Genomic DNA, 22,004 nt, shown 5'->3' with positions numbered 1-22,004 from the left:
AGAACATTGAGGTAGATTGACAAAACAATGCTATATAATAAGACATATTTGCATGATTTCAGAGCAATATGAGACCGTATTCCCTTACTGTATGTCAAATTAATGAAGAAAGGGATTAAGGCTGTGTGTGGGTTTTCAATGAACAAACGGCAGCAATGAAACTAATGTTAATGTGACGACCATCGCTCTACGTCGAAGCGTTAAGGTTCCTGCCTCATAAAGTCTAATGTTGTAGCAACATTGTACCGTTCGTTGTTCCACACTTTGTGACAAAGCATTACTCTCCAGACCAAACTAATGACCCGTCTCTGTTAAAAGAAAATGGAACATTGCGCCAAGTACCGTACAATGTGATAAATTACCTTTATGGCGCATTTCAATGCTCTTATGTGAGGATGGTAATGAAGAAGAAATACAACAGTCTTTTTGTCCTTGGTTTAATCTTCTTCCCTTTGACTAAAATTCTCTGTGTGTTTTGAATTAGCGTTAGAGAGAGAATAAACCGTGTCTCCATTGATCTGATTCAGTATTGATCCAAAACTCTCATGGGTGGGTAGAATACTAAACTTCAAAGTGAAATGCACTGGGCTGGCTCACACATCCACAGAGTTGTTTTCTAGGTATGTAGAGTAGATATGTAACTATAACTTCAAACGTAAGGATACTAATACTAAGTGCTAGAACTTTGAGAGGTGTGCTTTTCTCTGACGTACCCTTGTTCCTTTCTCTCCGTTGGCTCCGGGGAAACCTTGGAATCCCTGAGATCCCTGTGTTTATAAAAAGAAGGATGGAGAGAGAGAGAGAGAGAGACAGAGAGAGAGAGAGAGAGACAGAGACAGAGACAGAGACAGAGACAGAGACAGAGACAGAGACAGAGACAGAGACAGAGACAGAGAGAGACAGAGAGAGAGACAGAGAGAGAGACAGAGAGAGAGAGAGAGAGAGAGAGAGAGAGAGAGAGAGAGAGAGAGAGAGAGAGAGAGAGAGAGAGAGAGAGAGAGAGAGAGAGAGAGAGAGAGAGAGAGAGAGAGAGAGAGATAAAGAGAGAGAGGCAAACAAGATTAAATCCCAGGTTCATCAAAGGCGAGCAACAAAGACGTTGAGTGGTGTAAAGTAAAAGTGCTGTTGTAGGCAGAAGTGATGCATTGTGGGTAGCGGTCGGGCAGTGGGCGTCTGTCTGACACTAAAAGGCATGGCTAAATCCTGCCCTCTTTGATCAGGGAGGTTCAAACATGTCCGCCCTGCGCCCCGCCTGCGTCAGAGAGGTGCCCCGCTGACCAGTCAGACCAGTCCATCACTAACGCCATGTTCAGTCAAGGGGCCTTCAGATGTGCCTCCTTGAAGTGTCCACTGTGATAAAGATAGAGAAAGAAAGGGATTCTGGGAGGAAAAGGGGACTTACCTTTGGTCCTTGTCTTCCTGGGTATCCTGGCAACCCTGGAACACCCAGTTTGCCCTGAGAGAGAGGAACACAAATCACAAAACAAAGTCACGATCAGTATTTCAATCAATCAATCAACCAATTAAACACATTTATTTATAAAGCCTTTTTGTACATCTACAGTTGTCACAAAGTGATTTTGCTTGTATGTCATGGGTTTAAGTATTAATTAAGTCCTGTGTATCTCCTCCATCTATCTTCCTGTCTTCTCCAGTGTTAAAAATGGTTACAGAAAAATGTTTCGATATGTGTTCAGATCCTAAACACTTGGTTCTACAGTGTATGAGGAGTTGGTCACCATTACTTACAGTGTATGTGAAGTTTGTCACAAGGACAAAGACGACTCACCTTTTCACCGTTAGGTCCGAGAGGGCCAGCATCTCCAGGGAGACCGGAGCGACCCTTGGGCCCCTCAGGTCCGTCCTCTCCTCTGGGTCCTGCAGGTCCCAGCTCACCCTGGATAACACACATAACCAGGTTACAGAGTTTTCAGGGACATCTCATATTGTGTCATACTATTTCTCAGAGTATCATGTTGTATCATATCCTAGAATCACATATTGTGGCATTCTATGTGGTTGATTTACTAATCGAATCATACCATATCTTCTATCTTGACTTACACTCAGAAAAAAGGTGATATCTAGAACCTAAAAGTTTGTTTGGGCTGTCCCCATAGGAGAACCCTTTGAATAACTGTTTTTGGTTCCAGAGGGTTCTACATGGAACCCAAAAAGGGTTTTACCTGGAACCAAAACGGGTTCTCGTATGGGGACAGCCAAGGAAACCCTTTTGGAACCCTTTTTTTCTACGAGTGTATCGTGTCATGTCATATCATAGAGCCATGACACCTGCTTCCCAGGTCCAGGCCTTTGGAATGCACTAGCATACCCACATCATTCCAGTCACTGTCATTCACTTGTTCTTACAGGCACAGCAAACTGCAATATCATCCTCAGATTGTTCCAGTCACTTTTTCAGTCATGACATCGTCTCACCCTCACATCGTTTCAGTCACTTTTTCAGTGATGACACCTGCTCCTCCGGGTCCAACCCTTCAGACAGTGAGTGTCTAGCAGCTCAGTCTCTGATGCTCAGTAACTGCTTAAGGAATCAAAATGAGGCCATTTTCCCTGCTGTCTGTCTGTCTGTCTGTTAAGCTGACTGTGTGATATAAGAGGACTTTTATTTCCTCCCTCTTTAAGTGTATTCATCCTTTGGTGGGTTAGTTGTGCTGCGCTGAGGCTGCTATGAGGCAGAGCACAACTCTAAACGGCAGGGTACAAACTGGCTCTGACAACCAGTCGTTACCGTGCTGACCCAGTGGACCATGAACGGTCCCCCGTACACTCGCCGTCACACACACTCGCAGGCACACACACACACACACTTCACGCGTATGCGCTCACTTACATATGCACACACACATCACAGTCATCACAAAAACTCTGTCTCTTCCAGCTTGACACTCACACATTCTAAAAAGTTAATCAAGCAGACTCAGCTCTCGCTCTCTAACACGCACACACACTCATAAGCACGCAACACAAGGAGACAATTACATTCCGGTCCATGCCGGAGCCTCCTGCCTCCTCTCCTCTCGAGCACAGGGCTCTCTCAAATCCCTCTCTCTTCTCCTTTCTTCCCCCTCTCTTTCATCAGAGGCTTCTACATCTCCAGAGGAAGACAGAAAGAAGCCCCTTGTCTTTTCTCTCTCTGTTTTGAAGGGGTTTAAGCTCCTCTCATCGATTTCTCTCTCTCTCTTCTCCCTGTCGCTCGCTCTCTCTCTCTCTCTGCCTCTCTCGCTCTCTATCTCTCCACTCCTCTCAAGATGGCCTGTTCAGGGATTGAGGGTATTGTGTTTAAAGTAGGGGAGCTACTCCTTGTGTCTCCCTGTTCAAGGGGTATTGAGGTGACTTGAACAGTTTAACGTAAATCTCTGACTGACACTGTTAGTTTTGAGAGGGCTTCTAGTTCTATCTTTACCTGCCAGTTCTCTGTTCTATTAATCTCAGAGAGGTTGGATAGATGTCAAGAGGTAATTGGAGAGATGGAAGAGAGGGATTGAGAGGAAAACACACACGCAAACGGAAACAGCACACACACACTAGCTCGCACGCATGCGCACACACACACACACACACACACACACACACACACACACACACACACACACACACACACACCCAGAACTGGCAACAGAGACGTTCGGTCAGTGTTTGCTCATTACCCATAATTCCACACTGACTCAGCGGTCACAGTGACTTCGGGCCAATCGGGGGACAGAGAGACAGTAGGGGATCAATACAATCGAACAGTTTAAGTAAAGGTCACCTCATTTTGGACCAGAGAAATTAGGATCAACTGTGCACTAGCCAAAATCATCAGCCAATGACAACTAGCCTAATGTTTTTTCTTCATCATCAGCCTATCAAAAGGCACACTAAATCCCAGCCAGATTGATGAATGTATTTGCTTATACTCTGTTGGATATAAATGTGTTCTGAAACGTCCAGATATGTGGACAGCATTTGACAAAAAAAACTCGAACAAAATGCCTCACCCTGTCACCCTTGATTCCCATATCTCCCTTGAAGCCAGGCAATCCATCTTCTCCCTGAGAGAAAGAAAGGAACAGGAGAAAGAAAAGGTGTTGAGAATGTAATTTGTTTTGGAGAGCAGTGAAAAGCCATATCCGCCCTCACAAAGGCATTCACAAACAAACGTGTGAACACAAAAAACACACATCCCTCTCTCTCTCACACACACACCGGTAAAATTGCTTTTGGCGGTCCCTGTTGCCATAGAAATGCTAGATCTTATTTAACCAAAGAGAAGTAGGACAGCCTGATATTTATGGGCTTTGGCAACATATACCATTTGTATTTTTATGTATTTATTATGGATCCCATTAGCTGCTGCCAAGGCAGCAACTACTCTTCCTGGGGTCCAGCAAAATGAAGGCAGTTCATACATTTTTTAAATTATTACAATACATTCACAGATTTCACAACACACTGTGTGCCCTCAGGCCCCTACTCCACCACTACCACATATCTACAGTACAAAATCCATGTGTACGTGTGTGTATAGTGTGTATGCTATCGTGTGTGTGTATGCTTGTGTCTGCGCCTATTTTTGTGTTGCTTCATAGTCCCCGCTGTTCCATAAGGTGTATTTGTATCTGTTTTTTAAATCTAATTTTACTGCTTGCATCAGTTACGTGATATGGAATAGAGTTCTGTGTAATCATGGCTCTATGTAGTACTGTGCACCTCCCATAGTCTGTTATGGACTTGGGGACTGTGAAGAGACCTCTTGTGGCGTGTCTTGTGGGGTATGCATGGGTGTCCGAGCTGTGCGCCAGTAGTTCAAACATACAGCTTGGTTTATTCAACATGTCAATACCTCTCATAAATACAAGTAGTGATGAAGTCAATCTCTCCTCCACTTTGAGCAAGGAGTGATTGACATGCATTAATATTAGCTCTCTGTGTACATCCAAGGGCCATCCAAGGGCCAGCCGTGCTGCCCTGTTCTGAGCCAATTGCAATTTTCCTATGTCCTTTTTTGTGGCATCTGACCACACGACTGAACAGTAGTCCAGGTGTGATAAAACTAGGGCCTGTAGGACCTGCCTTGTTGATAGTGCTGTTAAGAAGGTAGAGCAGCACTTTATTATGGACATACTTCTCCCCATCTTAGCTACTGTTGTATCAATATGTTTTGACCATGACAGTTTACAATCCAGGGTTACTCCAAGCAGTTTAGTCACCTCAACTTGCTCAATTTCCACATTATTTATTACAAGATTTAGTTGAGGTTTAGGGTTTAGTGAATGATTTGTACCAAATACAATGCTTTTAGTTTTATAAATATTTAGGACTAACTAATTCCTTACCACCCACTCTGAAACTAACTGCAACTCTTTGTTAAGTGTTGCAGTCATTTCAGTCGCTGTAGTAGCTGACATGTATAGAGTTGAGTCATCCGCATACATAGACACTGGCTTTACTCAAAGCCAGTGGCATGTCATTAGTAAAGATTGAAAAAAGTAATATGCCTAGACAGCTGCCCTGGGGAATTCCTGATTCTACCTGGATTATGTTGGAGAGGCTTCCATTAAAGAACACCTTCTGTGTTCTGTTAGACAGTTAACTCTTTATCCACAATATAGCAGGGGGTTTAAAGCCATAACACATACATTTTTCCAGCAGCAGACTATGATCAATAATGTCAAAAGCCGCACTGAAGTCAAACAGAACAGCCCCCACAATCTTTTTATCATCAATTTCTCTCAGCCAATCATCAGTCATTTGTGTAAGTGCTGTGCATGTTGAATGTCCTTCCCTATAAGCATGCTTAAAGTTTGTTGTCAATTTGTTTACTGTAAAATAGCATTTTATCTGGTCAAAAAAAAAATCAAAAAGTTTACTAAGGGTTGGTAACAGGCTGATTGGTCGGCTATTTGAGCCAGTAAAGGGGGCTTTACTATTGTTAGGTACGGAATGACTTTTGCTTCCCTCCAAGCCTGGGGGCACACACATTCTAGTAGGCTTAAATTGAAAATATGGCAAATAGGAGTGGCAATATCGTCCACTATTATCCTCAGTAATTTTCCATCCAAGTTGTCAGACCCCGGTGGATTGTCATAGTTGATAGACAACAATACTTTTTTCACCTCTTCCACACTCACTTTACGGAATTCAAAATTACAGTGCTTGTCTTTCATAATTTGGTCAGATATACTTGGATGTGTAGTGTCAGCGTTTGTTGCTGGCATGTCATGCATAAGTTTGCTAATCTTGCCAATTAAAAAATTATTAAAGTAGTTGGTAATATCAGTTGGTTTTGTGATGAATGAGCCATCTGATTCCATGAATGATGGAGCTGAGTTTGTCTTTTTTCCCAAAATGTAATTTAAGGTGCTCCAAAGCTTTTTCCTATCATTCTTTATGTCATTTATCCTTGTTTCATAGTGTAGTTTCTTCTTCTTTTTATTCAGTTTAGTCACATGATTTCTCAATTTGCTATACATTTGCCAATCGGTTGTGCAGCCAGACTTATTTTCCATTCCTTTTGCCTCATCCCTCTCAAATATACCATTTTTTAAATTCCTCACCAATCCACTGGGATTTAACAGTTTTTACAGTCATTTTCTTAATGGGTGCATGCTTATTAGTAACTGGAATAAGCAATTTCATAAATGTGTCAAGTGCAGTGTCTGTTTGCTCCTCATTACACACCACGGACCAACAAATATTATTTACATCACATTTACAACATAGGAATCACTACAAAACGTATTGTATGACCTCTTATACACAATATTAGGCCCAGCCTTTGGAACTTTGGTTTTTCATAATCATAATCACCTTCATCATCACCATCATTGTTAGAACCATCATCACTATCATTATTATCATGTGTGACTGATGCATTTTTTATTTGAGCACTCTAACAGAAGGGAGAGATCAGACACACATGCTAATTTTGTACCTTTTCACCCTTTCCTCCTTTCAGGCCTCGTACACCATCGGCTCCCTGGTAGGCAGAGAGACAGAGAGAGACAGAGATAGACAGAGCGACAGAGAGAGAGAGAGAGAGAGAGAGAGAGAGAGAGAGAGAGAGAGAGAGAGAGAGAGAGAGAGAGAGAGAGAGAGAGAGAGCGAAAGAGAGAGAGAGAGAGAGAGGGAGAGAGAGAGAGAGAGAGAGGGAGACAGGGAGACAGGGAGAGACAGAGATTAGAGAGCAAGTATGTCTGAAGCACGGTGCTTTCAGCCAACATCAACCACACTCTACCAACTGGGGCTTCATTAGTATCAACACTGAACTTAATCTGAATGCTTAAAATACTAACACACTCAACTAAGGCTGAAAGATAACTACAGTTGAAGTCGGATGTTTACATACACCTTAGCCAAATACATTTAATATCAGTTTTTCACAATTTTGGCATTTAATCCTAGCACAAATTCCCTGTCTTAGGTCAGTTAGGATCACCACTTTATTTTAAGAATGTGAAATGTCAGAATAATAGTAGAGAGAATGATTTATTTCAGCTTTTATTTCTTTCATCATTTGGATGACCCATTTGCGACCAAGCTTTAACTTCCTGACTGATGTCTTGAGATGTTGCTTCAATATATCCACATCATTTTCCTTCCTCATGATGCCATCTATTTTGTGAAGTGCACCAGACCCTCCTGCAGCAAAGCACCCCCACAGCATGATGCTGCCACCCCTGTGCTTCACAGTTGGGATGGTGTTCATCAGCTTGCAGGAACCCCCTTTTTCCTCCAAACATAATGATGGTCATTATGGTCAAACAGTTCTATTTTTGTTTCATCAGACCAGAGGACATTTCTCCAAAAAGTACAATCTTTGTCCCCATGTGCAGTTGCAAACCGTAGTCTTGCTTTTTTATGGTGGTTTTGGAGCAGTGGCTTCTTCCTTGCTGAGCGGCCTATCAAGGTTATGTCGATATAGGACTCGTTTTACTGTGGATATAGATAATTTTGTACCTATTTCCTACAGCATCTTCACAAGGTCCTTTGCTGTTGTTCTGGGATTGATTTGCACTTTTCGCACCAAAGTACGTTAATCTCTAGGAGACAGAACGCATCTCCTTCCTGAGAGGTATGATGGCTGCGTGGTCCCATGGTGTTTATACTTGCGTACTATTGTTTGTACAGATGAACGTGGTACCTTCAGGCGTTTGGAAATTGCTCCCAAGGATGAACCAGACTTGTGGAGGTCTACAAAAAAAATTCTGAGGTCTTGGCTGATTTCTTTTGATTTTCCCATGATGTCAAGTAAAGAGGCACTGAGTTTGAAGGTAGGCCTTGAAATACATCCAGAGTACACCTCCAATTGACTCAAATTATGTCAATTAGCCTATCAGAAGCTTCTAAAGCCATGACATCATTTTCTGGAATTTTCCAAGCTGTTTAAAGGCACAGTCAACTTAGTGTATGTAAACTTCTGACCCACTGGAATTGTGATACAGTGATTTCTAAGTGAAATAATTGTAAACAATTGTTGTGAAAATTACTTGTGTCATGCACAAAGTAGATGTCCTAACCGACTTGCCAAAACTATAGTTTGTTAACAAGACTTTTGTGGAGTGGTTGAAAAACTAGTTTTAATGACTCCAACCTAAGTGTATGTAAACTTCCGACTTCAACTGTAAGTATGCCGTGTCTCATTAAACTCTATAAAGAATGATATCGATTGGAGCTCTATGATAACAAAGCTATTAGCTTGGGGTGGAACTGATGGTACCCTGTGGCGCTGGAAACAAACAGCATCCTCCTCCTTTATCTATCTTTTATCCCATTGGTTGTCCTTTCATTAAAGCAGGATCAGTCACAGAGCCTGTTCTCTCTAACACTATCCGTGGGGAACGCTTTGGAGAGCACACGCCAAGAGCTATGAGCCATAAGCATGCACCAGTCTCACACACACAATCAGTGGGTGGTGTAATTCATTTGGCCCCTTAACCCCTCTCTGCAAGGGCCATTTGATGTGAGTCCTCTTGCCTTCATGTGTCTCTGCTTAAATCAGCTAGTTATTACTGAGGGTCAAGAGGCAGTGTGATCACTCCCAGGGCCATAGCGAGAGTGTGAGTGTGAGCTACAGCCACGCATGCTTAGCTCAGCCACCCGACCCATCAACCCTGACCCTCTCAACTGAGTTATGATGAACTTTACATAGATTAACCTCAACACTTAATCAATGGGCTCAAACTACTTTAGCTGCGCTGGTTTACCCACTTGTCGTGTGGATATATGAGCCTAAATAAGTACTTCTGGTAACAGAAGGTAATTGGGGGAAAACAGGTTTGTGATTTGCTGTAATATTGACTCCATGCGCATGTCACAGATGGGGTTTTGTTCAGTCCAAAATCCTACTCTAATATTATGAAACAGCATAACCGTTAACTAGGCCTATTTTAATGCATACTAAGTTCAGTTTCAGTTCATTATACAATAGCATTCAAAAGACAGTGGGACTAAGAATTATACTGCTTTACCTAATGACAGATCAGACCAATGGGAGAGTTCCATTGATATAATGTGCTCTAAGGATGGGGTAGTGTATTAGGAGTGAATTAGGCCATGGGGCAGATGAGACGTTGGGGCGTAAAACTCACCTTCACGCCTCGGGGCCCGGGATAACCGATTGGGCCTTGAGGGCCACTGGGACCCTGCAGGATGATACATGTGTGGATAGAAGCTTGTTACAGAGAGTCATTTACATTAATGTAAATTCTATATGCAAATCCAGGTGAAGAATACGAGCGAAAAATACAGTGAGTGAGAAGAGAGAGAGATATACAGAGAGAGCGATACAGAGAGAGAGAGAAAAGAGAGAGAATCAGAGAGAAAGAGAGAGCAAGAACTACAAGTAAAAGACAAAGGGAGAAACAGATCCTATAAAAAAGATAATGAACAAGAACATAATACCTATAAAGAGAGAAGAAGCTTACCAAATGTCCTTTCTCTCCATTGGGTCCTTCCTTTCCAGGGTGACCCTATGAATTATTAACAGCAAAATTAACAGTAGACCCAGGATCATTAGCATTCGATCATAAATATTTTACTCCTATTACACAATAAAACAAAGCCAGGATGTACTGTATGATAGTGGAAAAGGCCATTTGGAATAAAAGCCTTCAGAGTTCAATCTCATTTGGGATGTCTCTTTAATGCCCAGTATTTTACAAGCACTATGGGATATTATAGAACCTCTTTAAGAAAAGAGTTTTCAGTTTCAATACTCTTGGAAGAACACACACACACAGCACACACACACACACTATTTAGCATGTTGAGTGAAAAAGGTCTGAGGGAAATTGATTATGTTCCCTTGAGATGACAAAGCTGATAACAAAGCTGTCCACTGATAGGGTTTCAGAAAGGAGAGAAAGAGAGAGAGAGAGGGATGGATGGAGACTTAAGCGGCAGAAAATAGAAGTCGACCGAAAAAAGAGGGGAAGAGAGTGGTATAACTATCAAATTATATGGTTTCAGAGATGAGAGAGGGGGGTGGAGGGGGGTGGGGGGGGGTGGAGACTAATAGAACAGAGAAAAGGGGAGAGAGGGAGAAGAAGGGAGATGAAAGAGGGAGAGAGTGGCATTACCACTCTACATAGATATCAAAGCCAAGGAGGATCATGGGGCTTCTTGGGGGAATACAGCGACAGACGCTGCTCTCATCTAGCTATCTCTCTCTTCCATTCCGTCTTTCTTACTTCCACTCTTTCTCACACTCACTTTCTCACGCTGTCTGTCACATGCACACACATTCCTCTCTCTCTCTCCCACCCACCACCTGCCATCTTCCAAGGACCACCTGGCGATAGCACAGATGTTCCCTGCGAGGAGGTGGGTAGTGTGTTCTGGAGAGTTAGTTCACACACTTACCGGGGGTCCGTCAGCTCCGGGCATTCCTGCCAGTCCTGGTTTTCCGGTAGGACCCTGAGGAGAGCAGAGGAGGAGAGAGGGGAAGTCAGAGATACTCAGATGACAGACAGACATACAGTGGAGTATAAGACAGTAGGGTCACAATACTGTTCACATCACACAATGGTGTAGTTATATGTTTCAGTGGCCAGGGGCCAGGGCTACCTTCTCTCCTGGGGGCCCAATGGCTCCCTGAGGACCTGGAAGTCCCTGTAGAGAGAGAGAGGAAGGACATTGTCAATATAAACTCATTGGAGGATGAGACAGGAACGTCCAAGAGTGACAGACAATCCAACCAATGGACTAATGTCAAAATGCCATATTGGGCATGACCATACAATGACAAACCAAATGAAGGCTGTAATCTCATACATTTTACATTTTAGTCATTTAGCAGACGCTCTTATCCAGAGCGACTTACAGTTAGATATACAAAATGTTTCAATATATACCAATTTTTTCATACTGGCCCCCCGTGGGAATCAAACTCACAACCCTGGCATTGCAAACGCCATGCTCCACCAACTGAGCTACATCCCTGCCGGCCATTCCCTCCCCTACCCTGGGCCAATTGTGCGCTGCCCCATGGGTCTCCCAGTCACGACAGAACCAAGATTCGATCCAGGATCTCTAGTGGCACAGCTAGCGCTGCGATGCAGTGCCTTAGACCACTGCGCCACTCGGGAGACTACCCTGTCCAATAGGAATCCTAAGATGATCAATTTGTAAGTCGCGCTGGATAAGAGCGTCTGCTAAATGATGTAAATGTAATACTGACCTGAGCACCAGGGTTTCCTTGCTGTCCACTGGGGCCAGGCTCTCCTTGGGGTCCCTATGAAGGAGAAAACACCTAGTTTACATTCATCCACAGGACATCACTAGGTGTAAGTCTGATATATGTGGACAGAGCAGGTTTAAGAGGTAGACGACTAAATACCGGCACCCAAACATAGCTGAGTATAAATTAATGAAGAATGTAGTGTAGTGAGTGGACTTGATTGAGTCAATATCACTACATTATTACTTTCTACCTCACAGCCTTTTCTAGCTGGAGGGAACACACATGCACAAACACACACACACACACACACACACACACACACACACACACACACACACACACACACACACGCATGCACACACACACACACCTCTCGCTCTCAACATCTCTCTTTCAAACAAACACATAAACACCTCCCACACACACACTCTCTCTCCTAATGAAAGTAACTGCTGAACCTCAAACTCAAACACCTCGCCTCCCAGATAATTGACAATCAATTACGTTCCCTGTTCGGAGCGGCTGGGAAAAGACTGTGGATCTTCCATCTCTCTCCCTAATTGGAGCATCCCCAGCGGAGACACTGTCTTCTCCAGCCAGGCATTATCTCATTACGGATACACTGCTCCTACAAAATGGTCCCGGAATAACACAGAAGGCCATTGAGGACTTGACTCTAACAGGACTCAGTACACTCGGTCTATTCTTCATTAGATGACAAGAGAGTCTTCACAATGTGGGAGTGTGGGAGTAAGTAAATTAGTCTTTATGCAACAACAGTAGTGTGCATTTGATGGGGAAATAGACTGGAAGCAAGGTAAGGTAATGGTTTGAGCCTGGGGGATAGATCGAGACAGTGTGTGTGTGAGAGGTGTGTGCCAGAAGCAAATTGAGCTGATCGTTTCTACACACTGCTACAGTACTTACAATGTTTCCTTTGGGTCCAGGGTGGCCATCCATTCCAGTCACACCCTGCAACACACAGTCAGATGAGATGAAGCCTCTATTCAATGCATAAAGCACACACTCAGGTTAACACACAGAGAATAAGGATATAAAGATGGGGTGTGCTTCAGTGATAGACTGAGATATACATCGTAGGTAGAGTTTCCGGCAGTCTTCTGGGTGCACTTTACCATATAAATTACCTTCACCAATCTGAACCAACATGCTATCGGAAAAAGGGGAGATTTCCCTCACATCAAATGATCTAGAGAAGGTAAAGTGGGAGACATAAATAGCTTCATATCTACAGCCATAGCCCTTCTTATCATCTGATGTATGAAGTGCACAGGAGGCTGCTGAGGACGGCTCAGAATAATGTCTGGAACGGAGCGAATGGAATGGCATCAAGCAAATGGAAACCATGTTTTTGATGCATTTGATACCATCCCACAAATTCCGCTCCAGCCATTACCAAGAGCCCGTCCTCCCCAATTAAGGTACCACCAACCTCCTGTGATGTAGTTGAGGTATTGTATGTGGTATTTCCCTGTGGGTGTCGTGATAAATCTGTCGATGTGCCCTTGAGCAAGGCACTTAACCCTAATTTGCTCCAGGGGAGCCGTACTACTATGGCTGACCCTGTAAAACAACACATTTCACTGCACCTATTCGGTGTATGTGACAATAAAACATAATTTTAGTTTTGTTTGTACTGTCTTTTGTTAGTTTTGCTATGAGCTGGAGAAATGAATTCCCTCTATGGGGATGATGTATCTGCTAAATCTGTATCTGAATTTGAGTGTGAAATGAAAGTGTGTGTGACTGTGTGTGTGTGTGTGTATGTGTGCTTGCGCGAGCGCGCATGTGTGTGTGTGTGTGTGCGTGCGTGCGTTCAAAACTCACAAGCTGTCCGGGAGGTCCCTGAGGTCCCTTTGGTCCCAGCAAACCACGAGGTCCCTGGAGAGAGAGAGAAACAATTTATCAAAATATGTTTCAAACAACATCAACACCATGATCCTTTTCAAAAGTTATCAAATAAATATAGAATTTTGATAAATGTAGATAAATTATGTTTATAAAATAGCTTGTCACAACAATGAATAATGGATTTTCATCTAAAGCGTGCTTGAGGCTTCTTGAATCTCTCTGTACCATCCTGGATTGATTTCACTATTCTTGATGTCTGCTCTTTTCAATGCTCTCAGTTGTATCGTAGTGCCATAGCTCAATGTGCTTTCCTCTCACAGCAAGTATATCTGAGAAAACAAGTGGTGTACCACCCCCTGGTGGTGTGTCTGAAATACTGCACCACACAATTTACCACTAATGATTCTCTCCCAGTCTTTTTCTTCCTCTAACGCTCTCCCTCTCTGCCTGTCTCATTTCTCCTCTCCACAGGGGAATTCCTGTCAGAGAGGAAGGGAAGCTTGTCCGTAGACATATAGGAGCCTGTCCACCAGCCATGAGGACAGCAGGCTGTGAACAAGAGTAATCTACCCTCTGAGATTCATATATACGGTAGCGAGCTAAGTAACTAAACCTGTGTAAAAAAAAACTGTGTACATATGCCATAAGCTGGACTTTATGTAAAACCCTGTTTCTAGAATGTATATGTCAACACATGCTTTATTGAGATGTAAGTGTCACAATGACAAGGTGGTGGACATCTTAAAAAGGTCAACACTTACTGGCTCACCAGGCAGACCCCGTGGCCCGATCTCTCCATCGTCTCCCTGAAGACATGACGTTTCATGATCAGAACAGGAAGTGGGAGGTTGGAGTAGAGGAGAGAGTAGGTATGAAAGAAACAGAAAGGAGGAGAGGACAGATGTACACTACATTTTATGTAGTGCAGTAGGTTGAGTCAAGTGGGGAGTGAGTGATGGTGTGAGATGAGAGATGTGTGCGGAGGAGGCTAATTTACATGACTGACGGCAGACACTTAGATCACACACACTTACTAATCACACAAATGGACACACACACACACCACACGGACATACTTACTTGCGGACGAGTACACACACACACACAGAGTGGGAGGATGGAGAAATAGAGAGCGAGAGAAATTGGGTAGAGATGATAAGAGATGTCGGGAGGGAGATAGGACGTGTGGTGGTGCTTACTCTCTCTCCATCCTCTCCTGTGGGTCCGGGAGGTCCATGGGGTCCAGCTTCACCCTAAATGAACCGACATAATACAGATCAGTGACACACACACACAGACAATCACACTGGCAAAGACACACATACACTGGACTAGAAAATACAATGTCGATTTTTTTTTTAAAGGGGTGTGACTTACTCTTTGTCCCTTCTCTCCAGGCAGTCCGGCTAAACCATCGAACCCTCTGTCTCCCTTGGTTCCGGTCTGACCAGGCATGCCTCTGGCTCCATCAGATCCAGCACGTCCCTGGAAACACAGAATATATACATTACATTACAACACCCATCAAAAGTTACATTTACAATTCACCCACTTCACCCTGCTTCCTGAAGGGCACAATCCTTTTTATTTATTCATTTTTTATTTAACATTTATTTAACCAGGAAAGACCTTTGAGGTTAGAAACCTTTTGCGAGGGGAACCTGTCAAGAGGTCAGCAGGAGGAAGTAGTCAGCGTGAACATACAACACAAGAGCAATACAATACATTAAAAACAATCCTAATCTGCACTCCAAACTAAAATTCCTGTGCAAGACTCCCAATTACACTTACCCTTCTGCCAGGCTTCCCAGAGGGTCCATGAGAACCCATTGGTCCACGAGGTCCCTGAAACAATCAAGAATGTTACTGGAGAACCCAACAAGAGAACCCTACCACAGAATCCCCCCAAAATGAGCCCTAATAAAATAACCAAAGTAAGTTGTGTTTATAGCATAGCCCTGAACTTGGGCTGGCAATGACAGGATAGTTGTTCTAGTGGTTTTAGTGGTATAGAACCTTCAGTGGTTCTAGTCGTCTAGAACCTTCCATCTGTCTTACCTGAGGACCGGACTCTCCAGAATCTCCCTTCAGTCCAGACACACCTGGAGAACCCTGGGAGGAGGACAAACACAAAGGTCACACAAAGGTCATGGTAGACCCAGATCAGGCCACAGTCCAAACACTATTATTTTTGTAGCATCTGAATTACAATTTAATAGGATCTTATCAACTATGAGCACAATCATTATTTTTCCTCAGGCTGTGTATGTGACAGGGGTGTGTGTTTGTGTGTGTGTGTGTGAGGGGAAACTGAGGAAGACTTTGGTACATACCAGAGGACCAGTTCTACCAGTCAAACCCATAGGGCCAGTAGGACCGCGCATCGCCAGCTGGAGAGAGAAAACAGCACTGTAAGAGAGATACAAAATGGTGTGTGTGTGTGTGTGTGTGTGTGCGTGTGTGTAACCCTTACCCTGGCCTGTTGCATGATGGCTTGCATCTGGGCCTCCTGAGCAGACACCTGAGGTCCCTTCTGTCCAGAGTCTCCTCCAGAACTGAACCGGAACTGAGGAGAAAAGCAGAACTCAGAACCAAGAATCAGACCCATCCCACTGGGCAAAAATGGGGTGAATCAACGTTGTTTCAACATCATTTCAACCAAAAAAATCTATGTGATTATGTTGAATCAACGCGATTGGATGTGCAAAAAGTCATCAACATAAGGTCATTTTGTATTTTTTACCCAACTTTGAACCTAAATCCAATGACGTGGTGAAATGTTTTGCTGATTTCACATTGAATTCACGTTAGTTGACAACTCAACCAAACGTAATTCAAAACTAAGTTAAGCTATGTAAATGAAAACTAAGCTAACCACCTCCGTCACCGGGCTCATAAGTAAATGCATGGCCGACGTTGTCCCCACAGTGAAGGTTCACTGCTTCCCCAATCAAAAGCCCTGGATTACCACCGAGGTTGGCGCTAAACTAAAGGACAGGGCTACCGCACACAAGGCTATTGCAGACAACCATGAGGCTACAGCTGAGGACAGGAACAAGTACAAGAAGTCTCTGCAGTCGTCAAAAGAGCAAAAGGACAATATAGGTGGAATCTTATTACACATGTGGCAGGGGACAGTCTATTACAGATTACAAAGGAAGACCCAGCCCAAAAAGATCCATAGACAATGCAATCTCAATTGCACTCCACACTGGCCCGCCCACCTAGCTAAGAGGAATACCTACAGTATGTGAGAGTGCTGTTCATTGACTACAGCTCAGCGTTCAACACCATTGTCTCTTCCAAGCTCGTCACCAAGCTTAGGACCCTGGGACTGAACACCTCCCTCTGAAACGGGATCCTGGACTTCCTGGTGGGTCGACCCCAGATGGTGAGGGTAGGCAACATCAGTATGAAAATGTATGCACTCACTAACTGTGAGTCGCTCTGGATAAGAGCGTCTGCTAAATGACTAAAATGTAAAAATGTAAACATCACCTCCGCCACGCTGATCTTCAACACAGGGGCTCCACAGGGGTGTGTGCTTAGTCCACTCCTGTACTCCCTGTTCACCCACGACTGCGTGGCTACGCACGACTCCAACACCATCATCAAGTTTGCTGACGACACGACAGTGGTATGCTTGATCACCGGAAACAATTAGACAGCCTACAAGGAGGAGGTCAGTGACCTGGCAGTGTGGTGCCGGGACAACATCCTCTCCCTCAACGTCAGCAAGACCAAGGAGCTGATTGTGGACTACAGGAAACAGAATGCCCCCATCCATATCAACAGAGTCGAGAGCTACAAGTTTCCTCGGTGACCAAATCACTAAGGACTTTAAATGGTCCACTCACACACGCACAGTCATGAAGAAGGCACGACAGCGCCCCTTCCCCCTCAGGAGGTTGAAAAGGTTTGGCATGGGCCCTCAAATCCTCAAAAAGTTATACAGCTGCACAATTGAGAGCATCTTGACTGGCTGCATCACTGCTTGGTATAGCAACAGCACCGCCCTCTATGGCGCTACAGAGGGTGGGTAAGTCTGACACCTACAGGCTCCTGAACAGCTTCTATCCCCATGCCATAAGACTGCTAAATAACTAACAGAATGGCTACACAGACTTGTATTACATTTTTATTTTTGCACTGTCTCTATGCACACTCACACACATGGACTCTCCAACACACACATAACATGCATACACATTTATACTGACTACACACGCACACTCACATACAATCATAATTTACGCTACTGCTACTCTGTTTATCATATATCCGGACCCCTATACATATCTACTTCTACCACTCCAGTATCCCTGCACATTGTAAATATGGTACTGGAACTGACCCTGTATATAGCTTCTTACTTTCTTGTGTTCTTCTTATTTCTTGTTTTTATTTCTCATGTTTTTGTTCTACCTGATGTTATTTTTAGTGCTACATTGATATTGATTACTGCATTGTTGGGTTTGGAGCTTGCAAGAAAGGCATTTCACTGTACTTGTGCACGTGACATTAAAACTTGAAACTTGAAAATGAAACTAGACGTTGAACTGACGTCTGTGCCCAGTGGGATGAAACCCCTGTCCATCTCTGGCAACACAGATGAGGAAAGTTCAGCGCAAGCAGATACAGGTACATGGACAAAGAGACAGACAAGGCAGAGAGTAAGAATATAATAGAGACCCCAACGGGTTAAGAAAATGTCAAGTCAGCTTACAGGCTAAAATAGCTCATCTTCAAAAATAATGTCTAAATAAATCAAAATATGTATTATTCAAAAAAAGCAATTCTAAAAAACATACATTCAAATTCAGGCTTGTCTTGCATTAAAACTACTCAGTTGCAAAAACCTTATACTTAGCTATGGTCCTTTTCCCCATCCACATGCCTATACTGGCATCTAGTGGTGACATGTGCGTAGTGCAACCAGGATTTTCTTTACCAACATCTGGAGTTGAATCATCCAATAGAGATGTGTTTCTGTTGCTGTTACTGTTGGACTGAATAACACAACAGTGGGGAGGGTTTGTACCACAACCGTGACCTTGCTATTATATATATAGGGAAACAATCTTATTGAACACAGGATTGCATGAAGCTGGCAAACCTCACTTTCTTCAACACAGTGACATCTTTCTTAATATTTTTCTCTGTCAATCTTGACAACTGTCAGTCTTTCCCCTTTCTTCCCAGTAAACCTCAAAGTTGATCTCTCTCTCTCTCTCTCTCTCTCTCTCTCTCTCTCTCTCTCTCTCTCTCTCTCTCTCTCTCTCTCTCTCTCTCTCTCTCTCTCTCTCTCTCTCTCTCTCTCTCTCTCTCTCTCTCTCTCTCTCGTTCTTTTGATCTCTTGCTTCATCTTACCCAGTTTACCCTTTTTTTCTCACTACTACATTCTCTCTCTCCCTCCCCCGGTCTCCCTCTCTCCCAGATAAACTGTGAGATACACTTTGGAAATTCCTCCATAATACAGTCCCAGGGTGCACAAAATGCTCTGCCAGCACCAAATTTAGTGTAACAATACCAGGGACAAACTAAACTAAATACAAATCACAATGTCCCTGGAGAGCCTCGCCATTCCACCACTCTCAATCAAACCAAACCATGACACAGAAAATCTAACCATGCCCAGAGAGCGAGAGAGCGAGCGAGAGAATGTGACCAATCAGAAACCTGGGGCACAAAAATAGGGTCTTACTGCCTAACTTCCAAGCACACTATCCAACTCTCCACAATCAAACATACCTATATTTGGCCGATTAGACGATTCGATTGAATGTGTTGATATGGCTATTGTTCACAACTACACCTAATAAAAAAAGGTATAATGCATAGCTATAAGGCTGAGTTATAAGGCATGTGGTTGTCCCACCTAGCTATCTTAAGATGTACTAACTGTAAGTCGCTCTAGACAAGAGGGTCTGCTAAATTACTAAAATGTAAGCTCTCATTATGTTTTAACAAAAGGACCACATTTAAAAGGGCCTGTGTTTTACTGTTGCACCTTGACCAGACTAGGCTAAGTTCATGTCCAGACATATTGGCCTGACACACACAGCTTTCCTAGACGGCTCTCTCCGCTCAGCGGTCTCCTGAGACTTCAGCAGGACATCTGGACAAGTCATCACACTCAGCTGCTGCATCAGCAGCAAGAGTAAAGCAGAAGACTCAGCAGCAGAAGAAACAGGAAGGCTAGTTATTCACTTTAGCCATAGCAGCTGTGATCACAGGAAGGAACACTTAGACCTACTCTACTTCCTGTCTGAGGCTGGAGGACTTCCTGTAAGACTCCTATATCTGTCAATTGGGCTGGAGTCTGAAGACAAGAGGAAGGTGGCGGCTGGGGGCTGTGGATTGGGGAGTAGTGTGAGGTAGTTAGAAGTTACATTAGTAAGAAGGGGAGAAGAGAGGGGAAATGAGGGGCAAGGTATAGGGAAGAGAGTGAGTCTGAATGACAGCGGAACCACAGCCTCCTAAAGCTTCAACTAGAAGGTGCTAGAGTGCTGACCTATAGCAGAGCATTCTCTGATTGGATTATCTATTTATGGGGCAGGACCAGAGAGGAAGAGTATTTGATTCAGAAGGAGACTCCCTCCCTGCATTCCAGAACAGAGATCTCTAAACCCCTCCGACACAATAAAACACACATCACACATAGCTAACTTCATACACAGGTCAGGACACTGTGACCCAAACCCCACAGAACTCTGATTCGATATTAACAGCATTCTACGAAATAAAGGGTTGGATAATGCAATGAAGAGAAGAGAGGATTAGCCTTGTCTGAAGTGCAGACAGCTTGAGAACAGCGTTACAGAAAGGGACATGATTAGGATGGAAGAATTAGAAGAGAGTCTGCCAGACAAAGACAAATACATACACACAATAGCCAACAAGCCAACATAGTATATACAATTATAAACGTACACGTGCATAAACATACAGGTGTTATTACTGAATATTAGACACGGTTCATGTTCTTGATCTATATCTGTCTATTCTTGAAGTGTCAGATAATGTTATTTACTTACAGGCAGCATGGGGACATTATTCTAGGTCAGTGTATTCTAGAACTAGTAGTATAAGAGTATTTACTTACAGGCAGCATGAGGACAGTCCCTGGAGGTCCTGGCAGACCATCAGCACCAGGAAGACCAGCACGACCATTAGGACCCTGAGACAGAGAGATAGAGAAGGGGGTGGGGGATTTACTCCAACAAGGTAAAATGTACACATGTACAAGTTTTGTCAAAACCTGACACATTTGTATTCCTGGCATAATTTACCTGGACTAAACTTGTATAGGTGTTCAGTCACCACAGGTAATGGTGGTGACTGATTGATACCTTGCTGTATATCAATACCTTGATTTATACCTTTTGGTTTTATTGAAACAGTTGCTATGTGATGTGTTTGTGGTCCTTGTTACTCACCCTTTCTCCTGCTTCTCCGGGGCTGCCCGGGGGGCCGGAGGAACCTGGGGGTCCAGGGAGACCCTGTACACAACAATACATATCATCAGACAATGAGGACGGCACACACATACACACACACCATGCAAGCACAAACACACACACACAATCACAGTCAAACACACACACAGCAAAATGCTACTTACGCAGCGACATACAGTTCATTCGTAAAGTATTCAGATCCCTTCACTTTTTCCACATTTTGTTACGTTACAGCCTTATTCTAAAATGGATAAAAGTGTTTTATTTCCTCATCAATCTACACACAGTACCCCAACACTTTTTTGGTTACTACATGATTCCATATGTGTTATTTCATAGTTTTGATGTCTTCACTATTATTATACAATGTAGAAAATAGTAGAAATATATATATATATAGTGTACAAAACATTATGAACACTTGCTCTTATATATATGGAGAGAGAGAGAGAGAGAGAGAGAGAGAGAGAGAGAGAGAGAGAGAGAGAGAGAGAGAGAGAGAGAAATACATGTACACACACAGAGGGGGAGAAATAGACAGACACAGATGGAGAGAGAGAGAGAGTGGAGAGAGAGAGAGAGAGAGAGAGAGAGAGAGAGAGAGAGAGAGCGTGAGAGAGAGCGTGAGAGACACGTGCACACACAGAGTTGAAGAAATAGACCGAGACAAATGGAGAGAGGGAGAGAGAGAGAGAGAGAGAGAGAGAGAGAGAGAGAGAGAGAGAGAGAGAGAGAGAGAGAGAGAGAGAGAGAGAGAGAGAGAGAGAGAGAGAGAGAGAGAGAGAGAAAAAAGAGAAAGAGAGACCGACAGAGAGGGAGAGCGAGAGAGGGAGAGGGAGAGAGAGAGAAAGAGAGAGAGACTGACAGAGAGAGAGACTGACAGAGAGAGAGAGAGAAAATAGAGAGATTTACTTACTGTTGGGCCTTCAGAACCGGGCGGACCCTCCACCAGCATTCCCTGAAACACACAAACACATCAGAGA

The 22,004-nt window shown here is 43.6% G+C and overlaps 1 protein-coding gene across 2 annotated transcripts in view; it reads right to left on the bottom strand.

The window, feature by feature from the left end:
- Positions 1-22,004, bottom strand: part of LOC121541486 (collagen alpha-1(V) chain-like) — a 152,258-nt gene that overhangs the window by 27,470 nt on the left and 102,784 nt on the right. For both annotated transcript variants that reach the window (XM_041850524.2, XM_045208033.1), the window contains exons 10-31: positions 21,938-21,979; positions 21,001-21,063; positions 20,667-20,741; positions 16,035-16,127; positions 15,895-15,951; positions 15,620-15,673; positions 15,353-15,406; positions 14,939-15,046; positions 14,761-14,814; positions 14,323-14,367; positions 13,538-13,591; positions 12,617-12,661; positions 11,687-11,740; positions 11,074-11,118; positions 10,870-10,923; positions 9,933-9,977; positions 9,597-9,650; positions 6,941-6,985; positions 4,005-4,058; positions 1,790-1,897; positions 1,403-1,456; positions 714-767 (exon numbers count right to left, since the gene is read on the bottom strand). In XM_041850524.2, coding sequence (XP_041706458.2) covers positions 714-767; positions 1,403-1,456; positions 1,790-1,897; positions 4,005-4,058; positions 6,941-6,985; positions 9,597-9,650; positions 9,933-9,977; positions 10,870-10,923; positions 11,074-11,118; positions 11,687-11,740; positions 12,617-12,661; positions 13,538-13,591; positions 14,323-14,367; positions 14,761-14,814; positions 14,939-15,046; positions 15,353-15,406; positions 15,620-15,673; positions 15,895-15,951; positions 16,035-16,127; positions 20,667-20,741; positions 21,001-21,063; positions 21,938-21,979 — 1,311 coding nt within the window. The remainder of the gene's footprint in view (positions 1-713; positions 768-1,402; positions 1,457-1,789; positions 1,898-4,004; positions 4,059-6,940; positions 6,986-9,596; positions 9,651-9,932; positions 9,978-10,869; positions 10,924-11,073; positions 11,119-11,686; positions 11,741-12,616; positions 12,662-13,537; positions 13,592-14,322; positions 14,368-14,760; positions 14,815-14,938; positions 15,047-15,352; positions 15,407-15,619; positions 15,674-15,894; positions 15,952-16,034; positions 16,128-20,666; positions 20,742-21,000; positions 21,064-21,937; positions 21,980-22,004) is intronic.

This window comes from Coregonus clupeaformis, chromosome 27 (assembly GCF_020615455.1).
Source record: "Coregonus clupeaformis isolate EN_2021a chromosome 27, ASM2061545v1, whole genome shotgun sequence".
In the NCBI taxonomy this organism is placed as follows: domain Eukaryota; kingdom Metazoa; phylum Chordata; class Actinopteri; order Salmoniformes; family Salmonidae; genus Coregonus; species Coregonus clupeaformis.
This window is presented reverse-complemented; position numbering and strand designations above follow the sequence as displayed.